This window comes from Callithrix jacchus, chromosome 6 (assembly GCF_049354715.1).
Source record: "Callithrix jacchus isolate 240 chromosome 6, calJac240_pri, whole genome shotgun sequence".
In the NCBI taxonomy this organism is placed as follows: Eukaryota; Metazoa; Chordata; class Mammalia; order Primates; family Cebidae; genus Callithrix; species Callithrix jacchus.
In genome coordinates this window covers 64,367,307-64,392,230 of record NC_133507.1, presented here as the reverse complement: position 1 = coordinate 64,392,230, position 24,924 = coordinate 64,367,307, and the positions used below count along the sequence as shown (strand labels likewise).

The window sequence follows — 24,924 nt, the reverse complement described above, 5'->3', positions numbered from 1 at the left end:
TTTGACCACAGAAATTGCCTTATGGTTTTAGTGGAAAGTCTGCTATTAATAACATCTTGAAAATGACATTTCTAAAAAGGATATTTTAGGCAATACTGGGCATACCAAAAGATTCTTTAATTCTGATTTCTTGGTCAATGATTCATGCTCTGTGCATGGCTTGTTGAATGGTTTTCTTATTCTCTGTGTCCTGGATGGCACTTCTTTAATTGCTGACACAGGACCCACATTTCACCTATCTGATGGCTCTTGGGAATCCTCCACTGGGTCTTCTGACCTGCCCAGGATACAAGGGATAAAAGAGAATGTCAAAGATTAATTGAGAAGTTTTGGGGACCACTATGTAGCAGGTGAACCTCACTCTTGCCCAATACTGCATTGGTTATAAGCCAGTCACGTGGTCCTATTAACTGCCAGGGAACTGGGAGATGTAGCTTACTTGTATGTTAAGGAGGGAGGTGAAATCATTTGATGAACACAGAGAATTGTCTCTGCTCTCCTTGAAAACTGTCAGAGAGTCCCATCTTTAATCCATCTCTTTCTAGTTGTACTCTCTTTTGGAAATACATTAATGCTTCTTCACAGAGCCAGGCAAAGCAATGAGACCACTCACTGCACTTACTGTAATCCTTATGAGGAATTGTATATCCTTTATGGAAAGGGTTGTTTTGTTTAGTGGAAAGAAAGTTGGTTGAAGAATAAGGTGATCAGATTTCTAGTTCTCTCTCTTGAAGTTAGAGCTTCTTTTTAAAATTGTATTTTAAGTTCTGGGGTACATGTGCAGATCTTGCAGGATTGTTGCATAGGTACACACATGCCATGGTGGTTTGCTGTCTCCATCCTCCCATCACCTACATCAGGCATTTCTCCCAGTGCTATCCCTCCCCAACCTCCCAGCCCCCCTGCTATCCCTCCCCTAGCCCTCCACCCCACCAACAGACCGCAGTGTGTGATGTTCCCCTCCCCATGCCCATATGTTCTCATTGTTCAATACCCACCTATGAGTTAGAACATGCAGTCTTTGCTTTTCTGTTTTTGTGTCAGTTTGCTGAGAATGATGACTTCCAGATTCATCCATGGCCCTACAAAGGACACAAACTCATCATTTTTTATGGTTGCATAGTATTCCAAGGAGTATATGTGCCACATTTCCTTAAGTCTCTGTTTTAGTCAGGTTTCCCCAGAGAAACAGAACCAATATGTTGGAGAGAGAGAGAGAGAGAGAGAGAGAGAGAGAGAGAGAGAGAGAGAGAGAGAGAGAGAGAGGAGAGAGACTATATGAAATTTGTTAGGGAATTTGGCTTAAGCAGTTATGGAGGTTAAGAAGACCCAGGACAGAACATCTGCAAGCTGGAGAACCTGGGAAGTTGGTAATGTGGATCAACCCAAGTCTGAAAGCCTTATAATCTGGGAAGCCAATGGTGTAATTCTCAGTCTGAAGAGATTCTCAGTCTGAGACTCCAGGGGGCCACTGGTGCAAGGCTAGGAGTCCAAAGACTATAGAATCAGGAGTTCTGATGTCCCAGGACAGGAGAAGTGGGATGATCCAGCTCCAGAAGACTGTGATTATGCCTTCTATGAGAGAAAGTGATTATGCCTTTCCTCGGCCTTTTTGTCCTCTCAGGTCCTCAGTCAATCGGATGGTGCCCACTCACATGAATGAGGGTGGATCTTTCTTATTCAGTCCACCAAGTCAAATGCTAATCTCCTTCACAATTGACCTCACAAACACACTCAGAAGTATACTTTGCTGGCTACCTCAGTACCCCTTAATCCAGTCAAGTGGACACCTAAAATCAACATCACAGTCACCTACCTTTTCTGAGGATCAATCCCCTGATTTATAAAACAAGGGAGAAGTTTACATATTCACTCTGACCACATATCATTATTTAAGAGACAAAGTGGATTTAGGAGCCAGCTGTCTCTACATCAGATTCAGTATCAGAAACCATTTGACAATACCTCTGACAAGTGTTCGAATTCTGGCAGAATTCAGAGAAATATCTGTCTGCCACGAAAACTTTATTTATTGCCATCAATTACCATTAAGTTCTTTCTAGTATTGAGCAAAACTGCAATGGTAAAAGCAGCTAGAATCTAGATATTCGAATCCTCCTTCTTTACCTGGTTGCATGTCAATCAACTGGCAGTCCTCATTATTCACCGCTCTACTGAATTTTACCATCTGTCTTCATAATTGCTCAGATATTGTCCTGCATTTTGTTCAGCAATCTCATCTGCAGTGATTGTTTCTCTTTCCATCCACTCTTCCAAAAACTCTGCCCCATTATCTTGAGGAACGCTGAAAGTCACTGATAGATATTAGATATCTGGTGACAGCTTTTTTTATATAGAAAAAAGCTTATCTTTTTTCTATATAGGTGCAACTTGGATTTCAACATTGATATATTTTATTCTTGGCTCACCATCCCATCTACTCAACTTGTCCATGATAATGTGGCTTCAACCCCTGCTATAAACATGGCTTAGGTTGCAATTTCTGCATATTTTGCCCCTTCATGCTCCATAGCCACATATGGACACTTGTAGCTTGGCCTCTAGACCCCTTTTATCCAAAAAGGAGATGGGTTAGATTTCCAAATATGAAGGCATTTCCCCACAGATCATCTGCAGACAGAAAAGGTAAAGATAAACATGGAAATTTAAGTCACTCCTGGCAGTACAATGGGATTCTCTTGTGTACAAGATAACAAGGCATCTGAAAAATGCTACATGAGGTATTAGATCTGGGAAATACTGGTTTTATCAAGCATATTTTGTCATTTATAAGGTTTTCTAGTTACTGACAATGAGTCACTACTAATTTTTCCATCTTTTTTTTGGTCACAATTATTGACCTCGAGAAGGCAAAGAGTTTCATGTGATCTTTGAATGGATTTGAAGCTTTGTGTATCCCAAGATTCCGTTGACTTCCAAACTGACTTGGATGTACTGATGACTTCAGCAGGCTGGAAGGATATTACCCCCTCAGGAAATCTCTGCCTTATTTCTGTTTATGCATGTAGCTAGTCTTGCTGAGGTAGTAGGATCAACTAACCAACAAATCCTTCTTTGAGACCTGAGCACTTTCTTTTGGGGACACCTTCTTTAATTCAGCCTGCATCACTCACTAACCTTGGCTGGTCACAGGAACAGTTATGACAGTATACCCGCACAGATGTTGAAGGCATAACTAGCTTAAGGGCCTTCTATGACCCTTCCTGTACCACTAACCTTAGGCTAGAGTTTATTTCTGATAGTTCCATCCTGGCGGTGGTATTCTACTCTTTTGCAGAACACATTTAGGATACTACTCTGAGTTTAATTCTCCTCTCTACTTCAGCATCTCAGGGCTACATTCTTAAAACAATGTTAGTCCACCCAGAGGACTCTTCTTGCTAGTTAATTTTTAGAACAAGGAGATACTCGGTGAAGTCAAACCCAAAAAGAACAATTGGGCTGTATGTATGTGTGTGTGTATATATATACACACATATATATGTATATATATATATATATATACACACATATATATGTATATATATATATATACACATATATATATGTGTATACTACATATATCTGTATTTAATAGAATTATGTTTACTTTTACATATGTTAAGTACAAGTTTGGAAGCATGAGATGACTTCTCGGCAATTATTTTGACGTGTTGCTTCCCCTCTGGAATCTGTGGACAGAAACTATTATATTAGGTTCCACATTATTTGTTATATTTCAGCTAAAATTTCATAAGCGGGGCTGGGTATATATATATATATCTCTACTGGAGATAGCTGCATCATCCAATGATTTTGTATGAATGCATCATCCAATGGTGCTGGGTGCTGGAAGGTCGCCATTTAGTACCCAGGTGGCAATTAATTTTGTGGTATTTTATTTCTGGGTGTTCTCTCCATTCCTGACATTCTTTATTTTCTGTGATTCAATTAGTTGCTTGGGTCAAGAAAGCACCTTTATTTCCTAGTGAACTACAGTGTGATAGAGGTGACTTTAAGTAACTGGTTTATTGCGATCAACATGGGTCAAAGGAATAGATGTGCAGTGCCACCTCTTTACTTCAGAAACTTACCAGAGAGTAATTATGTCTTCTATAAGGTGAACCTGGAGGCTCAATTTCTCCAGAATTCATCTTCTGCCCACTCCACCAACAGAACAGTTGGCATCCTTTAGACCGGGGGTCCCCAACCCCCAGGCTACAGACCAGTACAGCCCATGGCCTGTTAGAAACTGGGCCACACAGCAGGTGGCAAGCAGCTGACGAGCCAGCATTACCTCCTGAGCTTCATCTCCTATAAGATCAGTGGAGGCATTTGATTCTCATAAGAGAATTTATAGATTTGTACAGTTTCCTATTGTGAACTGGGCATGCAAGGGACCTAGGCTGTGCCTCCTTATGACAATCTAACTAATGCCTGATGATCTAAGGTGGAAGTTTTATCCTGAAACCATCCACCTCCACAACCCCATCCGTGGAAAAGAATGTCTTCCATAAAACAAGTCACAGGTGCCAAAATGGTTGTGGACCACTGCTTTAGGTTCCATCATTTTAGGGTTTGCTTTTTTGTTCAGTTTTCTTGTTTGCCATGCTGGAATTTGCTCATATGGCTATCGTCTCTGTACCTTATTATGGTGTAACAACTACAGTAAAAATAGGGGCTTCTTCTGCTAATTAAGACTTCTATCTGCCCTTCCTTGGTTCAACTTAACACTTCCTACAGATAGGCAACAGGGCTATCTGCTCAATGCAACTCCCAGAATTCCAATTATCTATACTTCCTCCACTCTGTTGCATAACTAAGCCTAGGGAAGTCCTCTTGAAGTTCTTCACTGGGCTGCATTAAGTACAGGATCATCATTATTCTCTATCTGGTGTTTTCTACCCCACTGAGAGTGAGACATCAGTACTCACTGAGAGAGGTCAGAAAAAAATTGCAAATTTAGCAAATGCAGATTTTTTTGGCTGATAATTGCTTCTGTTAACAATAATGACAATGATAAGTGTAGAAAAATTAAATACTAGACAATGGCTACCATAAGAACCATTGAAATGAATTTATAGTTTATAATCCATCCTGCATCTTTCAGGGATATTTTTGTGGACATCTGGTGACCACATTTTAGTATAGGGTTCAGAGAGTGTCAGTTTACCTGTTTCTTTTTCATGCTAGAATGAGTTATTGACTCCACAATAAAAGTAGACCTACTGATTAACAATGTCGGGACAACCTGTGTGTACTTCAGTTGCCCTCAGCAGGGAGCTACCAGCCAGAATTAATGCATTTTGGTGTTGGTACAGGATCATGTGAGCCTTGTAGATGAGAACTCCTTGTTTCTCAGGGGATCATGGAGTTCTGCTCTCTTTCAGACAATCATCTTCAGGGAAGATAAGCATCTCTGGCAGAGCTCTAGGGGTCCTGTCCTTCTTTTTCACCACCCTGCCTTATTCTTTCACTGATTAATTTCTTGACAATTTATTTCCTGTAATCACTCTAGCTCCTTCTTTTCATCTTCCTCTGTCAATCCTTGCATCCATTGCAAATCCAACACCTACTCTGAAATGCCACACTGAAGGGAGGTACTCTTGAAGACCTTCCTTTTTTCCACTTCTATTTCATCCTTGGCTTATACAACTGATGAACAACTGGAGCTGAAGACAAAAAGCACATAAATTCCAAAAGTCACTGGAATCTTTTCCCCATAGATTATATCTCCTGTCTCAAATAGAATTCAAATAGAACATAAGCATTGAGAACAGAGGTCTGAGTTGGAGGTCAAGTCATCAGTTACTAGCTAAGGGACTTCAACTTTATTTTTCTCATCTCTAAGAGGGAAAAATAAAAATCGACTTCACAGACCTGTTGCTAGAAATGAGATAATTTATGTACAGTACTTAGCACATTGTTTGGCAAATAAAAAGTGCTCAATAAATGTTATCTATTTCTAACATTATTTGTAACACCTCCTCTTTCAAAAATTATGGGAAATATTCTTTTTATCAGACTTTGTGGAAATTATGTCCTTTTGACACCCTAATTTTCTTTTCCTTTGTTTCTTCATTTTTTGATAACATATGATTAAATGTCAGTAATTCATACTAGTTGGAACTAGCATAATAAGCTAGCCCCCTCATCAGTATTAGCAGTCTTTGAACATAGGACAAGTCTTTGCCCATTTTGGCTTACAGATCTGTGATTCTCTAATGATAATACTTCGGGAAAAACATTAGATATGGAGCTCAACTTTTTAAAACTGTCTTGATGTTGGTAGCCAACAATTTAAAAGATGTTAGTATATTTTAAGGTGACTAAAACTGTACAAAGGAAATTGTCTTTTAAAAATGTCTGTTCATTTGCTTTTCTTCAATGCAGATATTTTAAATAAGAATAAGTGATTCAAGAAAAATGTAAGCAAATATTAGGTATAAATTACACACCTAGCCTTCTTTTGTTTCCTGAATTAGATGGATGATATTTAAAAGACTGGGTGAATGATAAATGGTAAAAATAAATAAATAAATAAATCACAGTTAGTATCCACAACTTGATGGAGGTAAAATAAGGCTTACTCACTTTTATTCCTGCAAATTAAAATAATTTTGAAAATCAAGCTGCCAAAATAAAAATGTGAATTTTATGATTAAAGCAATGCCAGAGAGACATATCATGGATAAATTATGTGTCATTGGTTTGTTGTTACTAGCTAAATAAATGCCTAACTCAAGTTAGTTGATTTTATAAAATATGGGTGTACATGTAGTTGAGTATCTGTATGTATATATATGTACATATTATTTATACATAGGTGCACACATATCTACCATGTGACATGTTGCTATTTTTACAACTTATCTTAAAACAGCGAAAATTTTCTAGATGAGATTAAACATTTGTCATAAAAATAAAATTACAATAGTTACCTCAGAGTTTTTTACCCTGGGAAAAGAAGTGCTAACATGATATAAGAGTTGTTCAATAATATTTTACCAAATCTTGTCAGAACTTCTTTAAAAACAATTCAAGACCATAGTGGTCTAATTTCAACAATGCCATCATTAACCTAACATGTTTATTGAATACTCACTGTATGTCGTGCTTTCTGATTAAGTGTATGAATTAAACATAGTTTAAATAGTTTATTTAAGGAACACACCACTTTATTGATTTCATATTCTATTACATACATATTAATAAGAACATAAGAAGACACACACAGAAATAATAGCATTCCTATGGTGCATTAATATAAATATATGAATTTTCTATGTCTAGGACATGTATTCATTATTTAGGTGGGTCTTATATTTTGGGTACTGTTCTATGAATCACGTTGATGGAAGTAATCAAAACAAGCAAACATCTCTGCCTTCATGGAATTTACATTTTTCTTGGAGGAGGCAGACAATAGACAAAATATATAGTATGTCAGCTAAGTACTATAGGGAAAAAGCAGAGGAGGGGATAGTGTGTGATATTAAGCGTCAAGATCAGCCTCAGTAATAAGGCAGCTGAGCTGTGACCAGAATGAGGAAAGTGAGCCATAAGGAGCCCATGTAAGAGATTTCCAGGCAAAGAGATCAAAACGTGAACATCTCCTAAGGAAGAGACATGCCTGCCATGTTTGAGTAATGAGAAAGAAGACAAAATGGCTGAAGTAGAATGAGTGAGGGCAAGAATAACATCAGAGAAGTAAAGGAGTCCAGATTGTGAGCATTGTGAACACTGGGGAAGGTATAGACTTTATTTACAAGGAGACGGGTAGCTACTAAAAAGTTTTGGGAAGAAGAGCATGTGATATGATGCAGGCTTGAATAGGATTGTTCCAGTTTCTGTGTCATATAACCCTATGGTCCTCAAACTGGGATATTGTATCTCTAGGAAGGTGGCATGCCTAGAGATCCACAAAATCCCAGGATCAGTTAAGTACATCTTCCTTAAGGGTAAAATTTACCCTTAAGATTATGGGAAAAGGTGATTATTGTGTTAAGAAAAGCATTTAAATTTTACATAAGTTGTAAAATTCCCATGATTTTAAAAATAAAGTGAAGTATCAATAATATTTCATATTTGTGGCATATTAGGCTTTAATCTTATGGGTTTAAACTTCTTGGCCATCAGGAGTAATTCGTTGAAATTACAGATTAATTTGGCAAAGTTACTATAATTACGTGCTCTGAGAGTTTATGTGTCTTATGATAGTACAGAAAACTCATGAGACAAAATAGTTCAGTGTATACATTAAAATAATTTTATCTACAAAGTCACTTTAATAATTTATTTGTGCTATGTTAATAATATAGTTTCAAAACCAAAGAAATACATCTTAATGATATTGTAGAAATGGAATTAAGGTAAAATTTAAGAAATTGGGTTTGTTCTGACTTGCTTATTAATTCTGGATAAGTTACTGAAGCACTGTGGGCTTTGGTTTCCTTGTCTATTTAATAGTGTGTGAACAACATAATGTTAGAACAATCTATGCATATAACTTTAGCACATATAAAATGAAATATTATGTGAAGAATCCAAAGAAAGCGTAGCTTGCCATCATGTTTTTTATTAAATGTATTTATCTGCCCTTTATCTTCTGGTGGACATGTTTATATACATATTTTGCGGATAAAATATTACTTAACTATTTTTATATTACATACTATCAATTATTTTGGCTCATGTAAGGGCTTTTAAAACTAAAATTTATATAGAATCTTACAAAGACTGTATTTCAGACCCGCTTAAGAACTGGAACTCATCGTGAGTTCGAAAATTGGTTATCAGCACCATGGACAACGTTACTGTAAAAAGGAATTAAAGGTCATCAACTTGCCCCCAAATTAAAATGTATTGTAAAAAGCTGGGATTAAAAAGTGCCTATCCTTTTACTTCAAATTAAAAAAAAAAACTTTAGCCTTTACAACCGTTTGTAAAAAGAATAATTAATCGAACAAACATGTATTGAGAATATCATATGCTCAGTAAAACTTTGATTCTGTTAATAGTGTCATTTACCAAATGAATTCTTTTGACAAGTTAGTTTTCTGTTATCTTTCTAAGAAGTTGTAACTACACACTATAGTATACTATTACAATTATCAAATTTCATGTCGCATGTAACTTGTCATTTGTATTTTTGTATTTAGCTTAGATTAAAGATTTTTCGAGCTTGTCTTTAAATCATTTCATTTTCTTGCATTAACTTTAGCCTTTCAGCATTTCTCCGAACAATAATAACAACACAATATGTTATATGTTAACTTATCTAGTGACAAAATGTTAGATGCCTCCACAAAGAGATACTCATTAACAAAAAGCTTGACATCTAAAATTATTTTTAGGTGATACATACTACTTTTTCAGATGATATATAAGTTAAATAAATCTTAAGTTTTCAATGATGTGAAAAGTTTGCATTTACTTAAAACACAGTGCAAATATATTTAAATCCCAAAAATAGAATTATAATTCTAAAAATTCATACTATAATTCTTCTTCAATGTTTAAATTACTTTAATGAGGTAACTGATTTCAAGTAAAATCAAATTATGGGCTGTACATCATTTAATTTTACTTGCTAACTGCTACATAGTCAAAGGATTGTGAATTAAAATGGTTCCACTTTTGGCCAGGAGATGGAGCTGTCATGTAAGATGCTGCCTTTATTTATTTATTTTTCTAATTTAGCATGCTGTTTTCTAACAGAAATTGGGTACCATCGAATGAGTGTCAGAACAGAAAGCTAAGGCAAAGGAGAAAGGATGCTGTGGTCATCCTTTCTTGTTTTTTTCTTCTTTAATGAGGATAGAATGCATGTGAGATTTTGCCTTCTACTCCAGTAAAAATTCTGAAGGAATTGCATTGGACACTGTTATATTCAACACATACATGGATTCTGCGTTATGATTTACATTTTTCTTTATTTCAGGTAAGCCAGCATGATTCCATTTTTGACTTATCCACGGATTGTTATCTATGTTAAGAATGACATTTAAAATAAGATGTGTGCTTTGTAAGCTTGTATTCAAATCTAAGAGATTAAAAAGCTCTAATTCTAGCTGTTGTGCAATTTAAAATCTTCCTAGGCTGAAATGAGCTCTGACTATGACATACTGTATTCTATTATTTCTTTGGCTTTCTAGCTGTTGGTGTCTGTCTCCGGCTGTATTTGTTTACCTTCTAAAGGTAAAGCTTTCAAAGTGAAGGATGGGTTTTCCTCTCACAAGGGAAATACTGTTCCTTAACGCAGTGAACAAATTGTAGAGATGTAATGAAGCAGATTAACATGGCAGTGGCTCTGCCAAAGCCCAGGGCTGAGCCTTCTGATGACAGCCTCAGAGGCAAGCCAATATTCTGAGTCTAAAGGCCTTTTGAACATTTCTGCTGGTTATGATGGTACAAATTGTTTATGTGTTTATTTTTACCTCTTAGGAATAATACGTAAGTCATTTCTCCCACACGAATCAAGATTTATGTAATGTGTTTAATAGACTTGGAATGAGACTATAAACCCTCCCTCCTCCCCCAGTATGGATGTGAGGAGTACGCTGTACACAAATTAATTGACATGAAAATGGATTTTTTCTATTTTTTATTGGATTTGGGATGATAGAGCTGTGGCCATTTTAAATAGCTGATATTATAGAAGGTGCTCACATTTTAAATTGTTTTAGGCCATGTGACATTATCTGTGTTAAAGAGTGGAATGACTCAGGAGGTGGAAGTTGCATGCAACAGCCTTGCTTCTCTGCTGCTTCTCATGATTTCCTTTAAATCCTTGCTTGATTATCATAAGAACAAGGATAAAGACATATAGAAATCCTGCATTTAAAAACCACTCATTTTCATTTAGAAAAATTTAAAGAGATTTAAAAAATATTTTTAAAAGAGTTTTGAAGGTTGGTTTTTAAATGCCTCAATTCTTTCTTTTGTGGAAAGAGCTGTGTGTGTGTGTGTGTGTGTGTGTGTGTGTGTATGTGTGTGTGTGATGGTGGAGGTGGCAGGTGGTGGGGGTGCATCAGAATATTTTTATCTTAGTCATTGTTTCCCTATAAAGAGGTAGTTTTGCCATGTCAGAGGTTGCGAATGCTGTGAGGAATGATTTTATTAAATTGTTTGGAAAAACCATTTAATGAAAAAAAAACATGTTTGTTAAATGTGTGGAATCTATAGACTTTTTAGTTCCCCATGGCTCCATATACATGAAGAATTTTTAAATTATAGATAGTTAAGCATTTATTCCCCTTATCATTTAAAGAAAAGCAACTGCAGTTGAGAGATTACGTGGATTTCCCAGTCACATACTAAATTACAATCAGGCAGAGCTAGAACGGTGATTGACAGTTCAGCATCTTCCATAGCAGTAACATAATTTGCCTCTAGTGTGAACATATCAGGATGGCATAGACCAGGTATGTTGATATTCACTGTGCGTGCGTGTGTGTGTGTGTGTGTGTGTGTGTGTGTGTGTTTGGTTATATGCTATAAAATAGAGTTTCTTTCAGTATACAGTTGCTCAATACCATATTATATGCAGTGCTCAATTTTTTTAGGTTTTGTCAAATCATTCAAGAAAACTAAATGACAGCTTTGGAAACTTTGTTTCTTGGTATGCCCTTTTCATTATTAGATGGTGTATATTCTTCTACTCTATGCTCCTGAATGATGTGGTTGGCCACATGACTCTTTCCCTCCTGCCGAATAGAAATGTACATATAAGTTATTTCATTGACAACTATAAGAATATCATCTCATGTCTAGGCTTTTCCTCCTTGGTTCACTTACGAGACACAGGCTTTACCCTACTTCTTCAATAGTTTGAGAAAAGAAAGGGATTAAAATGTGTCACTTCTACATATATTTGTGGAATACCACATATCTACCAAGTGTCCATGGGAGGAATTTAACATGCAAATATACATGTGTGGATACCACTGCACCTCAAAATAAGGAATGAAGAAAGATGAGAAAGTGAATGGGACAGGAATATTAGCACCTATCTTGTGCCAGGCACCGTGTTACATTCTGAGATTCAGAATAAAATCTCGATTTCTGTCCATGGTGGGCTCAGAGTCCAGAGGAAAAGACTTTAGGAGGATGTGATAGTTAAATTAGTTCTTCAAGAGTGACTTGGATAGAAATAAAGAAAAACAGAAGGTTGCTTATTCCAGGTACATAGGTGAGGCAAATAAATACAAGAAATTGGGGAATCATAGGCATTGTATAGGAAAACTGTAGAAAACGGTAAATAACCCATCTGTTTGAAGTTTCTATTGTGCTTGCTGTTGCAGTCGTTTTTCTCCTGGGGCAGTAAAAGTAAGGACAATGAATTTTGCTTTTGGTGTTATGCACGTGACATACCAGCACATACTCATACACAGGGGTGTTCTGTAAGAAGCTGAGCATGTTATGTCCACATATCAGATTAGTAGTTTAGGCTGAAGATATAGATCCGCATGCAGTGTGGGCAATAATTAGGTTACACATAAATAAACATTAATGGTGAACAAAAGAGGAGTGAAGATGACTGGGGGCAGAATAATGTTCAGGTTAGGAGAGTGAAAATATCTAGAAAAAATATTATTACATTGTGGTAAAACAATGTGAGAAGGTGATGGAATAGCAGCATCATAGGAGGCAAAGCAGGTAAATTGAGTATCAAAATAAGGGTCAGATACAATAGAAAACCCATAAAGGTGTTGGTTAATAAGAGGCTAGAATACAGTTGGTGGACTTAGTTATCATTGTTAAGTCATAAATAAATTTTAAGAGAAGAGGTTTAGTAGAATGGAAGAGACAGGGACTCTGAGGACTAAATTGGACATGAGAAATCTGGTGAATATATTTAAGTTTTAAGAAGTTTGCCAGGGAAAGATAGGAGAGATGATCTTTTGTACCTAGAGAAAGAAGGTACCGTTGAGGAAAATTTAACTTTAGTGAGGATTGGGAAAGCCTAAACCCTTTGTAGAGTAAGGTGTGAAATCAATAGAGAGAAATGGAGGAAAGAAGCAACAAAAATACATCAAAGTCCTGCAAGAGACAGAAGGAAGGTTTAAAAATGCTTGTCTTTGACACAGGAAAAAAGAGTGGTTGATGATACTGAGCAAAGCTGCTGTAACTCACTTTGGGTGGCCTGTTTTTGGAAATTAAATCCTTATCTGTAAGATGAAATATCTCTTCTATTTAAATCAGTTGGTTCCTCAGAAAAGGCTATTTGCGGCATATGGACTTTCTGGAAGAAATGATTAACCCTCAGTAGCAAAACACTTTCCTGCAGAATATATTTTAGTTGCATTAATTCTTGAACTGGAAACTAATAACACCGTTTCACATGAAGCTTGTACGTACTTCAGTTACTAATTTCTTATTCATAACAACCTATTTAAAAACAGCTTCCATTTAAAACTTGTATTGAATTTGACCAACAGATATCTATTATACATATCTAGTTGATTACTAAGGGCTGGTTTGCCAGCATCTAAATTAATTATTCAAGTTATTTTCTTTTTTAAATCCTTCAGTTTCATTAACACTTTTGCCAGGACTTGTGTAGAAAGTCAGTGTCAGGAAGCTCCCTTCCCTTTAGAGAAATAGCTTCCTTATGAGGCTTCCTACCAGATGTTCCTTTCTTCTCCATTTCTGCTGGCAGTTATTGAATCCTCTTGCATATTTCTTAGAACCGGTCTCCTCTAAGGTGAATGCATTCTCTTGCATTGACCTGTCAGGAAATGGCAGTGGGCAGCCTTGAAGAAGGCTCAAGCATTGATGAGTTTTGCATATATTTGACTGATAATAATGAATACTATTGGCAATAGACTAGTGGCCATGGAAATATTATTTCTATTAGGAAAAGATAATTTGCATCAAGAATATGAGATGAAATCCTATTAAAAAAATGAAAAGTAGACTGGCCATGGTGGCTCTCTCCTATAATCCCAGCACTTTGGGAGGTCGAGGAGGGCAGGTCACCTGAGGTCAGGAGTTCTAGACAAGCCTGGCAAACATAGTGAAAACCCATCTCTACTAAAAACACAAAAATTAGCCAGTGTAGTGGCTCATGTCTGTGAGCATCCCAGCTACTCCAGAGGCTGAGGCAGGAGAAGCACTTAAACCCAGGAGGTGGAGGTGGCTGCAGTGGACTGAGATCGTGCCACTGCACTCCTGCTTGGGTGATAGAGAGAAACTCTGTCAAAAGAAAGAAAGAGAGGAAGGAAGGAAGGAAGGAAGGAAGGAAGGAAGGAAGGAAGGAAGGAAGGAAGGAAGGAAGGAAGGAAGGAAGGAAGGAAGGAAGGAGAAAGAGAAAGAAAGAAAGAAAAAGAAAAAAGAAGGGAGAGAGGGAAAAAGGGAGGAAGGAAGGAAGAAAGGAAGAAGTAAAAGCTATGTGCTGACCTCTCTATAATACTCACACATTAGTGTTAGCTCCTCTTTAACCATTTGGGTTTAGCGAAATTGAAGATTGGTAGGAGAGGTAGAGGTAGATTTTGCAAATCAGAGTATAATTATTTATCTGGTAAAGTTCCATTAAATTTTTCAATCAAACTTTTATGTGGAATAAGACATAATTACTAACTACATTAACAATAATAAAGAAAATTTTATCATGTTATACCTTTTTGTTTACTTGTGAAACATTTTAGGAAAATGATTTAAGAATCAAAGGTACTTAAATATATTTTATTTGTTGCAATGTGATAAAATATTTTTGAGGGTAAAAAGTCTATCATTTCAGTTAACTTTTTTTGGTACTTACTAAAATAATATTTAGGGGGATAAAATGATCTTAAGAAACAATTGCCCACCAAAAATGCTTTGAATTGTTTAGATTGTTTTTATAGTATTAAGTTGTTAAGTCTTTTGCTGGTATCTAGTATTAGTTGAGGTTATAATATTTTTTGAACATAAACATGTCTTGGTGTTATTAGCAAATAAGTATACAATTATGTGATTGTGTAGTTACTACATCTTCTGCTGTGTGATATGTGTGGGAAAGTGACAATGAATGGAATAACAACATTTCTATTAAGCGTATATGAAGCACAGTGGTTGAAATACGAAAAAAAGAAAGTGAGTTATGATAAGATTATGATAAAAGAAGACTGACACTATCTCTGGTCTCTGAATAACCGATATCAAAATGTGAAATACCTAAGGCCTGAAGCAAGCTGGTCAGGGCAATGGTGATGCTGTCTCTGTATCGGCCCAGCATTTCCAGCTAGGATATTTTTCTTGCTTTCTATGTAATATGGTTTGGCTCTCTGTTCCCACCCAAATCTCTCACCTTGAATTGTAGTTCCCATAATACCCATGTGTGTGGGAGGGACCCGGTGGGAGATAATTTAATCATGGGGGCAGTTTCCCTCATGCTGTTCTCATGATAGTGAGTTCTCACCCAATCTGATGGTTTTATAAGGGGCTTTTTCTTCCCCCTTTGCTTGACACTTTGCTCTTCTGCCACCTTGAGAAAGATGTGTTTGCTTACCCTTCTACCATGATTGTGAGTTTCCTGATGCCTTCCTTATCATGCAACACTGTAAGTCAATTAAACCTCTTTCCTTTATAAATTACCCAGTCTTGGGTGTTTCTTCATAGCAGCCTGAAAACTAATACAACTGTCACCCCTGGATTGAACAACTGAGGGAGCCCAGCAATTGTCAGGCAGGTGGGATCTGCCAGAGAAGTGCTTAGACCTACACTTAGTACTTCCTGAACTCACAGTCCTAGAAGACAGGAGCCTAGTTATATAGCCAGGCTTACCATAAAATGTGTCATCTAAACCAGGATGTAGTTTGTTAATAATTTCTCCACAACAACAAGTATAAACCAAGATAGTTCCAGGTAAATTGGGATGCACAGTCACTCCACTTCAAAGAGTCAAGAAACTTTTACATTTAATCAGTCTATTCAAATAAATTGTCCATGATGTTGGTGCCTAAGTGTTAGAAAGTTAAAATGTGAAATGACTTATCAGTTAGACAAAGAGCATGCAGCTGAGCTGCTCCAATTACTGGCCTTGATAAATCCACCAACTGAAATCTCTAATGACTCTTGTTGAATCCTTAGTTATATCACCAGGAATGATGTAACTCCCATGTTAAGCCAGACTTCCCAGGGAATTCAATATGTGTGCAGAAAAAATTGTTAGTAAATTATGCTGTTATTACCAGCCTAGACTCATAGCATCATAAATCTGTTCAAATATAAAAACGAAAGTGGATAAAACCTGGATTCAAATTAATTCCACATTTGGATATGCATCTTTTAAGGAGTTTTCACAAATGTGTAATCCTTTGAAGTCAGGAATTTAGCTCCCCAAGAACACTGGAATTTTCTCCACTGGTACTTTCTACCCAAACCTTGGTAATGTCAGTATGCATGTATATGGTCTCTTAACAGACTATCCTGTGAATTTCTTAAATTCTCTTCCAATGATCATGTTTTTTTACCCCTCCTTCCCCTTAGTTTTATCTTAGAACTCTTCATGGCTCTCAATTAATGTCCTGTTTTCTTTAATTAGATAAATTCCACAGTCATTCATAAAAGTCACTCCTTGTATATACCTACACACTTAACACACACCCCCACTCAGTGGTTTTTGCTTGTTTGTTTGTTTTGTTGGTTTTTTTTATAACTGTCTGGATAAATCTTCATCCTCATATTTAATTCCCACCTTACTTCATGCCTATACTTTTGCAGCTGGACACACGCACAAGTGGGTCCTTGAGGATGTGCAGCAATCATGCCACATGTCACTAGATCACTCACTCACCTAGGTTCCTTTACTGAGATTTTATACCTTTTCTTTTCTCTCAAACCACCAATACCCGCTACCTTGACTTCACTCCCAGTTGACAGCTTTGTTTCCTAAATGAGTGATAAAATTGAAGCAATCGGAAGAGATTTTTTCCCACCGATTTCTATCACTACATGTACTTCCCTACCAGGTTCTGCACCCACGTAACCTGACCTCCCACCTATTACCTTAAATCAACTATCCCTGTTTCTATCTAAAATGTTTCCTGCATCTGTGCACTATTCCCTCTTACTTATAAAAGGGTCTCATTAGAGCATTGTATTTCTCTGTCTCTCTTGCATTAGTAATTTTAGCTCTTTATTATATTTGCATACAGCATTTCGTTATTGCTCCTATATGTGATTTTTTTACTTCCTTTGACTATCATTTTTTTTCTCATTTTTTGGGTCCTCTTTGCAAAATTACTTAACAAAAGTGTTTGCTGTATTTTCTGTCTCTATGTCACTCTTTCTAGTCTCTTTTAGATCTATGTTAGTCAGGTTTTTACTCTTACCATTTTACCAAATCAGCTCCTGATAGAAATCTGAGACCAACATGTTGCCAAATTTGGTGCTCCATCCTCAGCTTTCATCTTAATTGACCAACCAGCAATATTGGAGACTGTTTATTACAGTCTCTGCCTTCTGTTGCATTCCAGGATAGCACACAGTTTTGACTCTTCTCTTAGCTTATCATTTGCTGCTTCACAGTCATTTTATTCTTTACTCTGCCTTTCCACACTTCATTATTTGAATGTCCCTGGTTCGGTCCCTGACTCTCTTTTCTTCTTTACCTTTCTTTTAGTCCCATTGAGTTTTATGGCTTTAAATATCATATAAATGATGACATCCAAATGTTTACCTCCAGTTTACTGCCAAACTAGATTAGAGTGTCTAACTGCTTATTTTGCTTGGATATCTAGAAGACACTGCAAAGTTAACATTCCTAAACTAAATTTCTGATAGTCCTCCCCAACCAGCCTGCTTCAATCCCAGCTTTCCCCACCTTACTTTTTCAGGAGATAACTCTAGTGTTCCTCATCCTCCCACTAACAACTCTAGCATCATTCTTGATTATTCTTTTCTCTCATAACCCACATTTGATCCCTGAGAAATTCCTGTCAATTTCAATTTCAGAATATACCCAGAATCTATATGCTGCCACCTTCACACTGCTATTCTGCCCAAGCCACCATCAAGTTTCTCATGGATTTCTGCCTTAATTTCCTAACTGGACTTTATTTTTATTCTACTTCTCACAATCTATTCTCAACACAGCAAGACAGAAGTAAGATTACGCCATACGCCTGCTCAAAATTCTGCAAGTAATATCCAATTTTCTCAAGGTAAAGGCCACCTGATAATTTTCAAAAAGGCCCTGTTTAACCTTGTCTCCATCCCATTACGTTATTTCTCTGAACTCGTCTCCAGCTTTTCTTTTTCTCATTCACTTGTACTATTTCTTGAATATTCCAGGGACACTTCAATCTTTGGAGTTGTTTCATCTGCTTAGAAGGCTTTTGCCTCCAACACTTGCATGGCTAACCTCCTCACCTCTTTAGAGTCTGAGCTCAAATGTCATTTCTAAATAATGCCTACTCTTAACTATCCTATTTAAAATCTCGGCCCCTTTCCTCTAACCTCATTCTTGTGATCTCCTATATTCTGCTATACTTTCTTTCCTTTGTTATCTTTTGCTTGTTTTTTTCTTTCATTTCCTTTCTTTTCTTTCCTTCCCTTCTAACACATCACCTTGTAGCATACTGTGTATACATTATATTTCTTCTGTTGGTAATTTAAGCCCCAACTGGGCAGAGATTCTTATCTGTTTGGAGCAGTGATGTTTCACAAATGCTTAGAACACTTCCTGTTATACAGAAGAGAGTAAAATGTTTGTAGAATACATTAACGAATCTTAGAAACTTAAATTTATTCTTTTAAGTATACTACTGGGCACTATGCTATCTCAATCATTTTTATTAGGCTGATTCAATTTACAAATGGCCCAATGCAATCTGACTGATGTTTCATTCAGTATTTAAACCAGTAGGGATAAAATGCATATTAGTGTTATAAAATCAAGGCTTACATGAGAGTAAATGTATCATTAATAGTTCCTGAAGGCCCACCCCGATATACATGACATTTAATATTTTTATCTTGTGACTTCATCGTTCTTTGTCTGCTTGTTCATGTTCTAGATTGTGAGTGCCTCAAAGTCAGGAACTTGGTCATCATATCTGTCTCCTGAACACCACACCCAATGCCTGGCACATAAGAAGTTTTAAAAATACACTGGTTTAGTCATAGAGTGAGCATACACTTAAAATTTAATATGGTTCCTGCATATGCTGTGTCCTGAGCTTTCGCTATGTGGGTTGCTTTAATTCTTACAACCTTGTGGAGTGAAGCATTGGTCTCATTTTACAGATGTGATAAAGCTGGTTATTTTGTCCAAGACTTAATCATTGCAGTATTCTCACTGTCTAATCTCTAGTGACCATATAACAGAAAGTTAATTATGCTCCTTTGTTAAAGATAAGTTGAAATAATGTTAATGTTGCCAGACTTCTTGGAAATGTTTTGTTTTTAGTTTCAGTTAGAAGCAAGCCCTAGCTTAGTGAATAAGGGGCAATGAATGTTAGTTTCCTGCTCAATTCAGTTGGGAAAATTGACCTCATTTTTTGTGCTTTCAATCCCTAAACTGTAATAAAATTATTTACTACATTAATTTATGTAAATCACCAGGTTCTAATGAAAACTAGGTGATTTCCTTTAGAAACATTCCATTAGATCTCCTAAAGGGTCTTCAAGCATGTCTTATTCTATATCTCAGCTTAGGTATTTGTTCTTGTTTAACACCTAAGTTTATATTACTTTATTTATAGAAAGTCTTATCTAATATAAATATGCCAACCAGCTATTATAAAATTGATCACTTTCCATGTAATCATACACTGAAAAAAATTTCCACTGAATATATTTCTGGCCTCCATGGATTCCAGGATTTTAGTGATAATCTCCAGTGCTTTAGGAAATGTGTATGAACTTTTGTTCTCATCAAATCTAACTCAAACATCACTTCCTTTAGGATATTCTCTCTGTGCTCATATGTAGCATGTACTTCCATTATACTTTGCACATGTCTCTACACTTGTTGTAATGTGAAGTAGCCAGATATATGTGCACCTGGGTCATCTCTCATATTTAATTGTGTACTATGTAAGGACAGATACTGTTTTGTATAGTTCTATCAAGCTACCTAGTATCTACGTATACTGCCTTACATAGGAGGTGATACATTTGCTGAGTTCTACTCATTTAAAACTTCATTCAAGGTAGTATTGGAATTTCTTAGTTTTGCAACAAAACTGTGTCCGACTTCAAGTGACCTATTAAAATAGCTCTGAATAGTTTGCTTTAATACAACTCCCTTTAATAGCTTTTAAATTTAGTGTTTGTTTGAGAAGACTATACAGTGATTTGTAAAATAATATGGATATAGCATACATAAACTTTCACAGAAATGTAAATAATAATTATAATTTAGGGAAAGGGTGTTTTCTCTCTCTCTCTATTTCACACACACACACACACACACACACACACACACACACATGCCTCTGTTTCCAAATCTTGTTCACAAGGAACTCTCTAACTCCATGAGTAATTTTTACAACCAATAACAGATTAACCAGAAATAGTCACACAAACATACCCACATACATGTATACACAGCCTAATTCTTTCTTATCATCATTACCTATGTATCTTCAAGAATGCAACTTATAAAATACGATGACCTGGCTTCTATAAGAGAGGATAAAATGTAGGTTGCAACATTCTTCTGACATTGGGATGGCAAGGAATGTGTATTTTGCAGAAATTTCAAATCCTTAATTACAGAATGAGATGCTACCTTACCTACCAACAAGTTTGATCCTGTGTTCATAATTTTTCCAAGATTCTGGTTTCCAGATTTCTGACCTTGATTGACTCAACCAAAAAAATCTGCTTATTATTAAAGACCACAAGGAATAATCATCAAACAATACACGATTTAAGGTAATATTAAATATATTTCACAACTCAAAACATTCTAAAAGAAGTGATGGTTTCTTTTTTATTTTATTTTATTTTTTTTGAGACGGAGTTTCGCTCTTGTTACCCAGGCTGGAGTGCAATGGCGCAATCTCGGCTCACCGCAACCTCTGCCTCCTGGGTTCAGGCAATTCTCCTGCCTCAGCATCCTGAGTAGCGGGGATTACAGGCACACACCACCATGCCCAGCTAATTTTTTGTATTTTTAGTAGAGATGGGGTTTCACCATGTTGACCAGGATGGTCTCTATCTGTTGACCTCGTGATCCTTCTGACTACAATTCAGTGCGTACTATTTTCGTTTTAGTGACAATGTTTCTAACAAATGCAGGAATGTGTTTCAGAACCTAGTGTCCTTTATAGTGAGTAGCAAAAACAGACTCAGAAAAATGTAAGCAAAATCAGACCAAACCAAACCAACCAACCAACAATAAAATGTGTTGCTGAGTGGCTTATACACAAGGACAAGTATTTGGAACATTCTAATATAATAGGTGGTAAGAACCAATGGAACATCCACAATTCAGGTGAGGGTGGTGGTGGTAGAAAACAAAACAAAAGAAACTGTAATATGATAGAAATAATGAAAGAAGCCAAAGGGTGTATTTTACATCTACACTTTCAAAGATAGCATGACAATATTTTGTCTCAGGAATTTCGTGCAGAGTGCTACATATGTTGGTATGTTAGGTCTCTTCCAACTCAGTGAAGATTTCCATTACTTTGTGTGGTTTAAAGTTCTCTATGCCATAGGCGAGGGAAGGGCATTTATTCCCCAGATCCTTCTTTGTCAGATTGCTATGGTTGAATGTAAAGACCACAACTTCTGCCAAGTGACCCCTACTCCCTCTGATTCTAGTAATTATTTCCTTCTTTTGCTTCCTGTTGCTGCCAGCCGTGGGGTGAACCCTGCATTGTTGATTTTCCTTAACCCTAATAGACCTTTGTAAATAATCCTTTTCTAAAATTTTAATCTCTTCAATTAAAATCTCCTCTTGGGGTGTGTCATCTGATCTCTGTGAAGACGTTAATTGATATAATGGCTAACATTTATGAAATATTTACTATAATATAGGCACTACTGAAACAATTCACGTAAATCCAATTATTTGATCTTTACAACAATCATGTGAATTAGGTACTATGATGACTACATTTAAAATATGAGGCTACTGAAGAAATTGGAATTTAAATACCTTAACGATCACATAGCTAAAAAACGAAGACAAAATAAAATTAGGAGTCTGACTCCAGAACAGAGCTTTCATGTGATAGTAAATTAGTTAATATGCTTTTAAGGATAATCTTATATTGTTGGTGTCTACATAAGTCCCATAGACAAGATCTAATTAAGTACAGAAAAAAAAAAGAATAAATAGTAGCAAGTCAGGAAAATTTAGTTCACAGGTAATAAAACTAGACACAGATATCTAAATTTAGAAATATTCCATGCACAAATTCTGCATATTTATATGTGTCAAGATATTATTAAGCATCTTAATTCTCTGGGAAAGTGTAGAGGGTACTTTTTTTTTTTGAGACGGAGTTTCGCTCTTGTTACCCAGGCTGGAGTGCAATGATACGATCTCGGCTCACCGCAACCTCCGCCTCCTGGTTTCAGGCAATTCTCCTGCCTCAGCCTCCTGAGTAGCTGGGATTACAGGCATGCCCAGACAGTTTTTTGCATTTTTAGTAGAGACAGGGTTTCACCATGTTGACCTGGATGGTCTCGATGTCTTGACCTCGTGATCCATCCGCCTCGGCCTCCCAAAATGCTGGGATTACAGGCTTGAGCCACTGCGTCCGGCTGAGGGCACTTTTTTTTAACCTTTGTAGAAAATCTTTAATTAATATAAATATATCATACAAGTTAACTGAAAAATCTATTTGCTGTCTAGCCTCATATTCAGTTGTTAAGTGTATATCATTTAAATTTAAGATTTAAAAAATAATACTAAAACCCCTTCATTGAAGTAAAGCTAATAAATGCATTTTACTTATCAGTTATCACCCTGAAAATGCACATTTTTTTTCAATTTTTTTTTTTAATTTTGTAAAAAGCATCATGCCATTAAACAAAAAGAGGAAAATTTTATTTACTGGGAAGTTCTTGCTGATTTTTACATAGGGATGTAACAAAAAAAATACAATTTTTATTTTTATTCACAGTAAGGAGAGATTTTATCTGCAGGGATGATTACAAGGTGGAAGCAAGCGTCTCAAGAGTTAGGCAAAAAGGGATTGGTTTCTCTTTTATAGAAAGGAGTAAACAAGGCTAGAATGAACTGGGTGAGGGGGAAAAGGGATGAAAGGGTTGCATTAGCTGGCCGAGAATGTTCCACTCTGAGACCAGCCTACTATCTCCAGGGACTGTGGAAGGGGAGTGGCATGCTGCCTCATCTTGAGGGTAAGTCAAAATTCAGTGATTTGGGAAAAGGAGAAAATCTTAACCAAAACTTGGCCAATAAGCATTTTGTTCTCATTGGTCAGTGGGGATGGGCAGTTTAGCTTATCATTTATGAGGTAAAGATTGGGAATTTTGAAGCTCTGTGTTGGGTCTTATGATAGGTAAATGGGAGACATTTGTGAGTTTTGTCTGTGCTATATGGGGAAGAGCAATTATTCACAGAATACAAAAAGATGAGGGTTTCTCGTTATTTCATCTACACAAACTGGAAAACAAAATGATTTCACTGATTTATTAAACCACTCAGGGTCTTATACCTGCCCTTCCTAACCTGTACATTCCAAATTTGCTTCTGTCTCTATAGCTGGTAGTCTTTCTTCCATGAAGTTTATGAAATTCTTCATGACATGACATAAACTTTGACAGTTCTGTTTTTGATGTGGATAATACCCAGAAGATTAATTTGTGATGATATCACTGAAAGGCCATTTATAGTCTATTCATGACTCAGCAAACCGTGGTATTTTAAAGCCTCTTTTACTTAAGATGGTTTGGAGATAAAGAATAATATTTCATGACATGTAAAAATTATATTAATTTTGAAGTTTAATGTCCATAAATAAAGTTTTATTGAAACGTAGCCATGCTCATTTTTATATAAATTTTCCATAACTGTTTTCATCCTATAAGGAGAGAACTGTGTACTTGCAACAGAGGCAATATGGCCCACAAAGCCAAAAATATTTACTAAATGATCCCTTATAGAAACTAAGTTGCCGATTCTGGTCTATTAGTTGCATTACACTACAGTTACCAAAAACAGGTGTTTAACAGTATTTAAATTTCTGAATGAATGATCCTACATAGAGAAATGTATAGGTATATCTATATTACTGATATTTCCTATTAATTTTACTATTTTTCTGTTTAGCTTTTACGTTTTCTAGGTACATAATTTTGTCTGTAAATAATTAGGACAATTATGCTAGGCCTCTCTTTTCTAATATTTCTAAACAATCATTCCTTTACTTGTTTCCAGTCAATATTTTCCCAGTTATATTGGCAGGTTTTCCTGGAAAATATTAATAGTGCAAATTTCTTGCTTTCCTAACTTTGACATAAATATTTATAGTGGCTCATCACTAAATTATATTTACATCAATATCCTTAGTAATATACTGAGTAAATTTGATTTGAGACAGATCAACTTCATAATGTAAGGATATTTCTCTTTACAAAGGCAATTTATAATAATTTGTAAATAAATGTGATACCTATTAAATTACTTTTAATCATTTAGATGTAGTTCACAATCTATTTTGATCCATTAATGTCATGTATTTCATTAATATATTTTTAAGTAATGCATCTTTTTTTGTTACTGTTTTGGATCTTATTTTGGTGCATTATGTTATTAAGTAGTTGTATGTTTATTTTATTTAAGATGTTTATAATTGTATTCATTAATGACATTGTCTGCAGATTACATTTTTGAGGGTGTTCTTTTGGCAAAGTTTTACTACCAAATTTATATTTGCTTCTAAAAACTTTTTGAGTATTTTTCCTATTTTTTTATTCTTTGAATCTGTTTATTTATAAAATGTGAAAATAAAT

General features: G+C 35.9%; 1 protein-coding gene across 10 annotated transcripts in view; it reads left to right on the top strand.

Moving 5' to 3' along the window:
* SCN2A (sodium voltage-gated channel alpha subunit 2) overlaps positions 1-24,924 on the top strand; it is a 167,631-nt gene that overhangs the window by 2,047 nt on the left and 140,660 nt on the right. For 7 of the 10 annotated variants that reach the window (XM_054258317.2, XM_078327467.1, XM_078327460.1 and 4 more), the window contains exon 1: positions 9,716-9,943. The exons of 1 other annotated variant lie outside the window; for it this stretch is intronic. In XM_054258317.2, the coding sequence (XP_054114292.1) occupies positions 9,918-9,943 (26 nt within the window). In that variant the 5' untranslated portion in view covers positions 9,716-9,917. Of the gene's footprint in view, positions 1-9,715; positions 9,944-11,346; positions 11,427-24,924 lie in introns of those variants that run through there. 2 more of the 10 variants (XM_078327462.1, XM_078327465.1) reach the window with 1 other exon arrangement.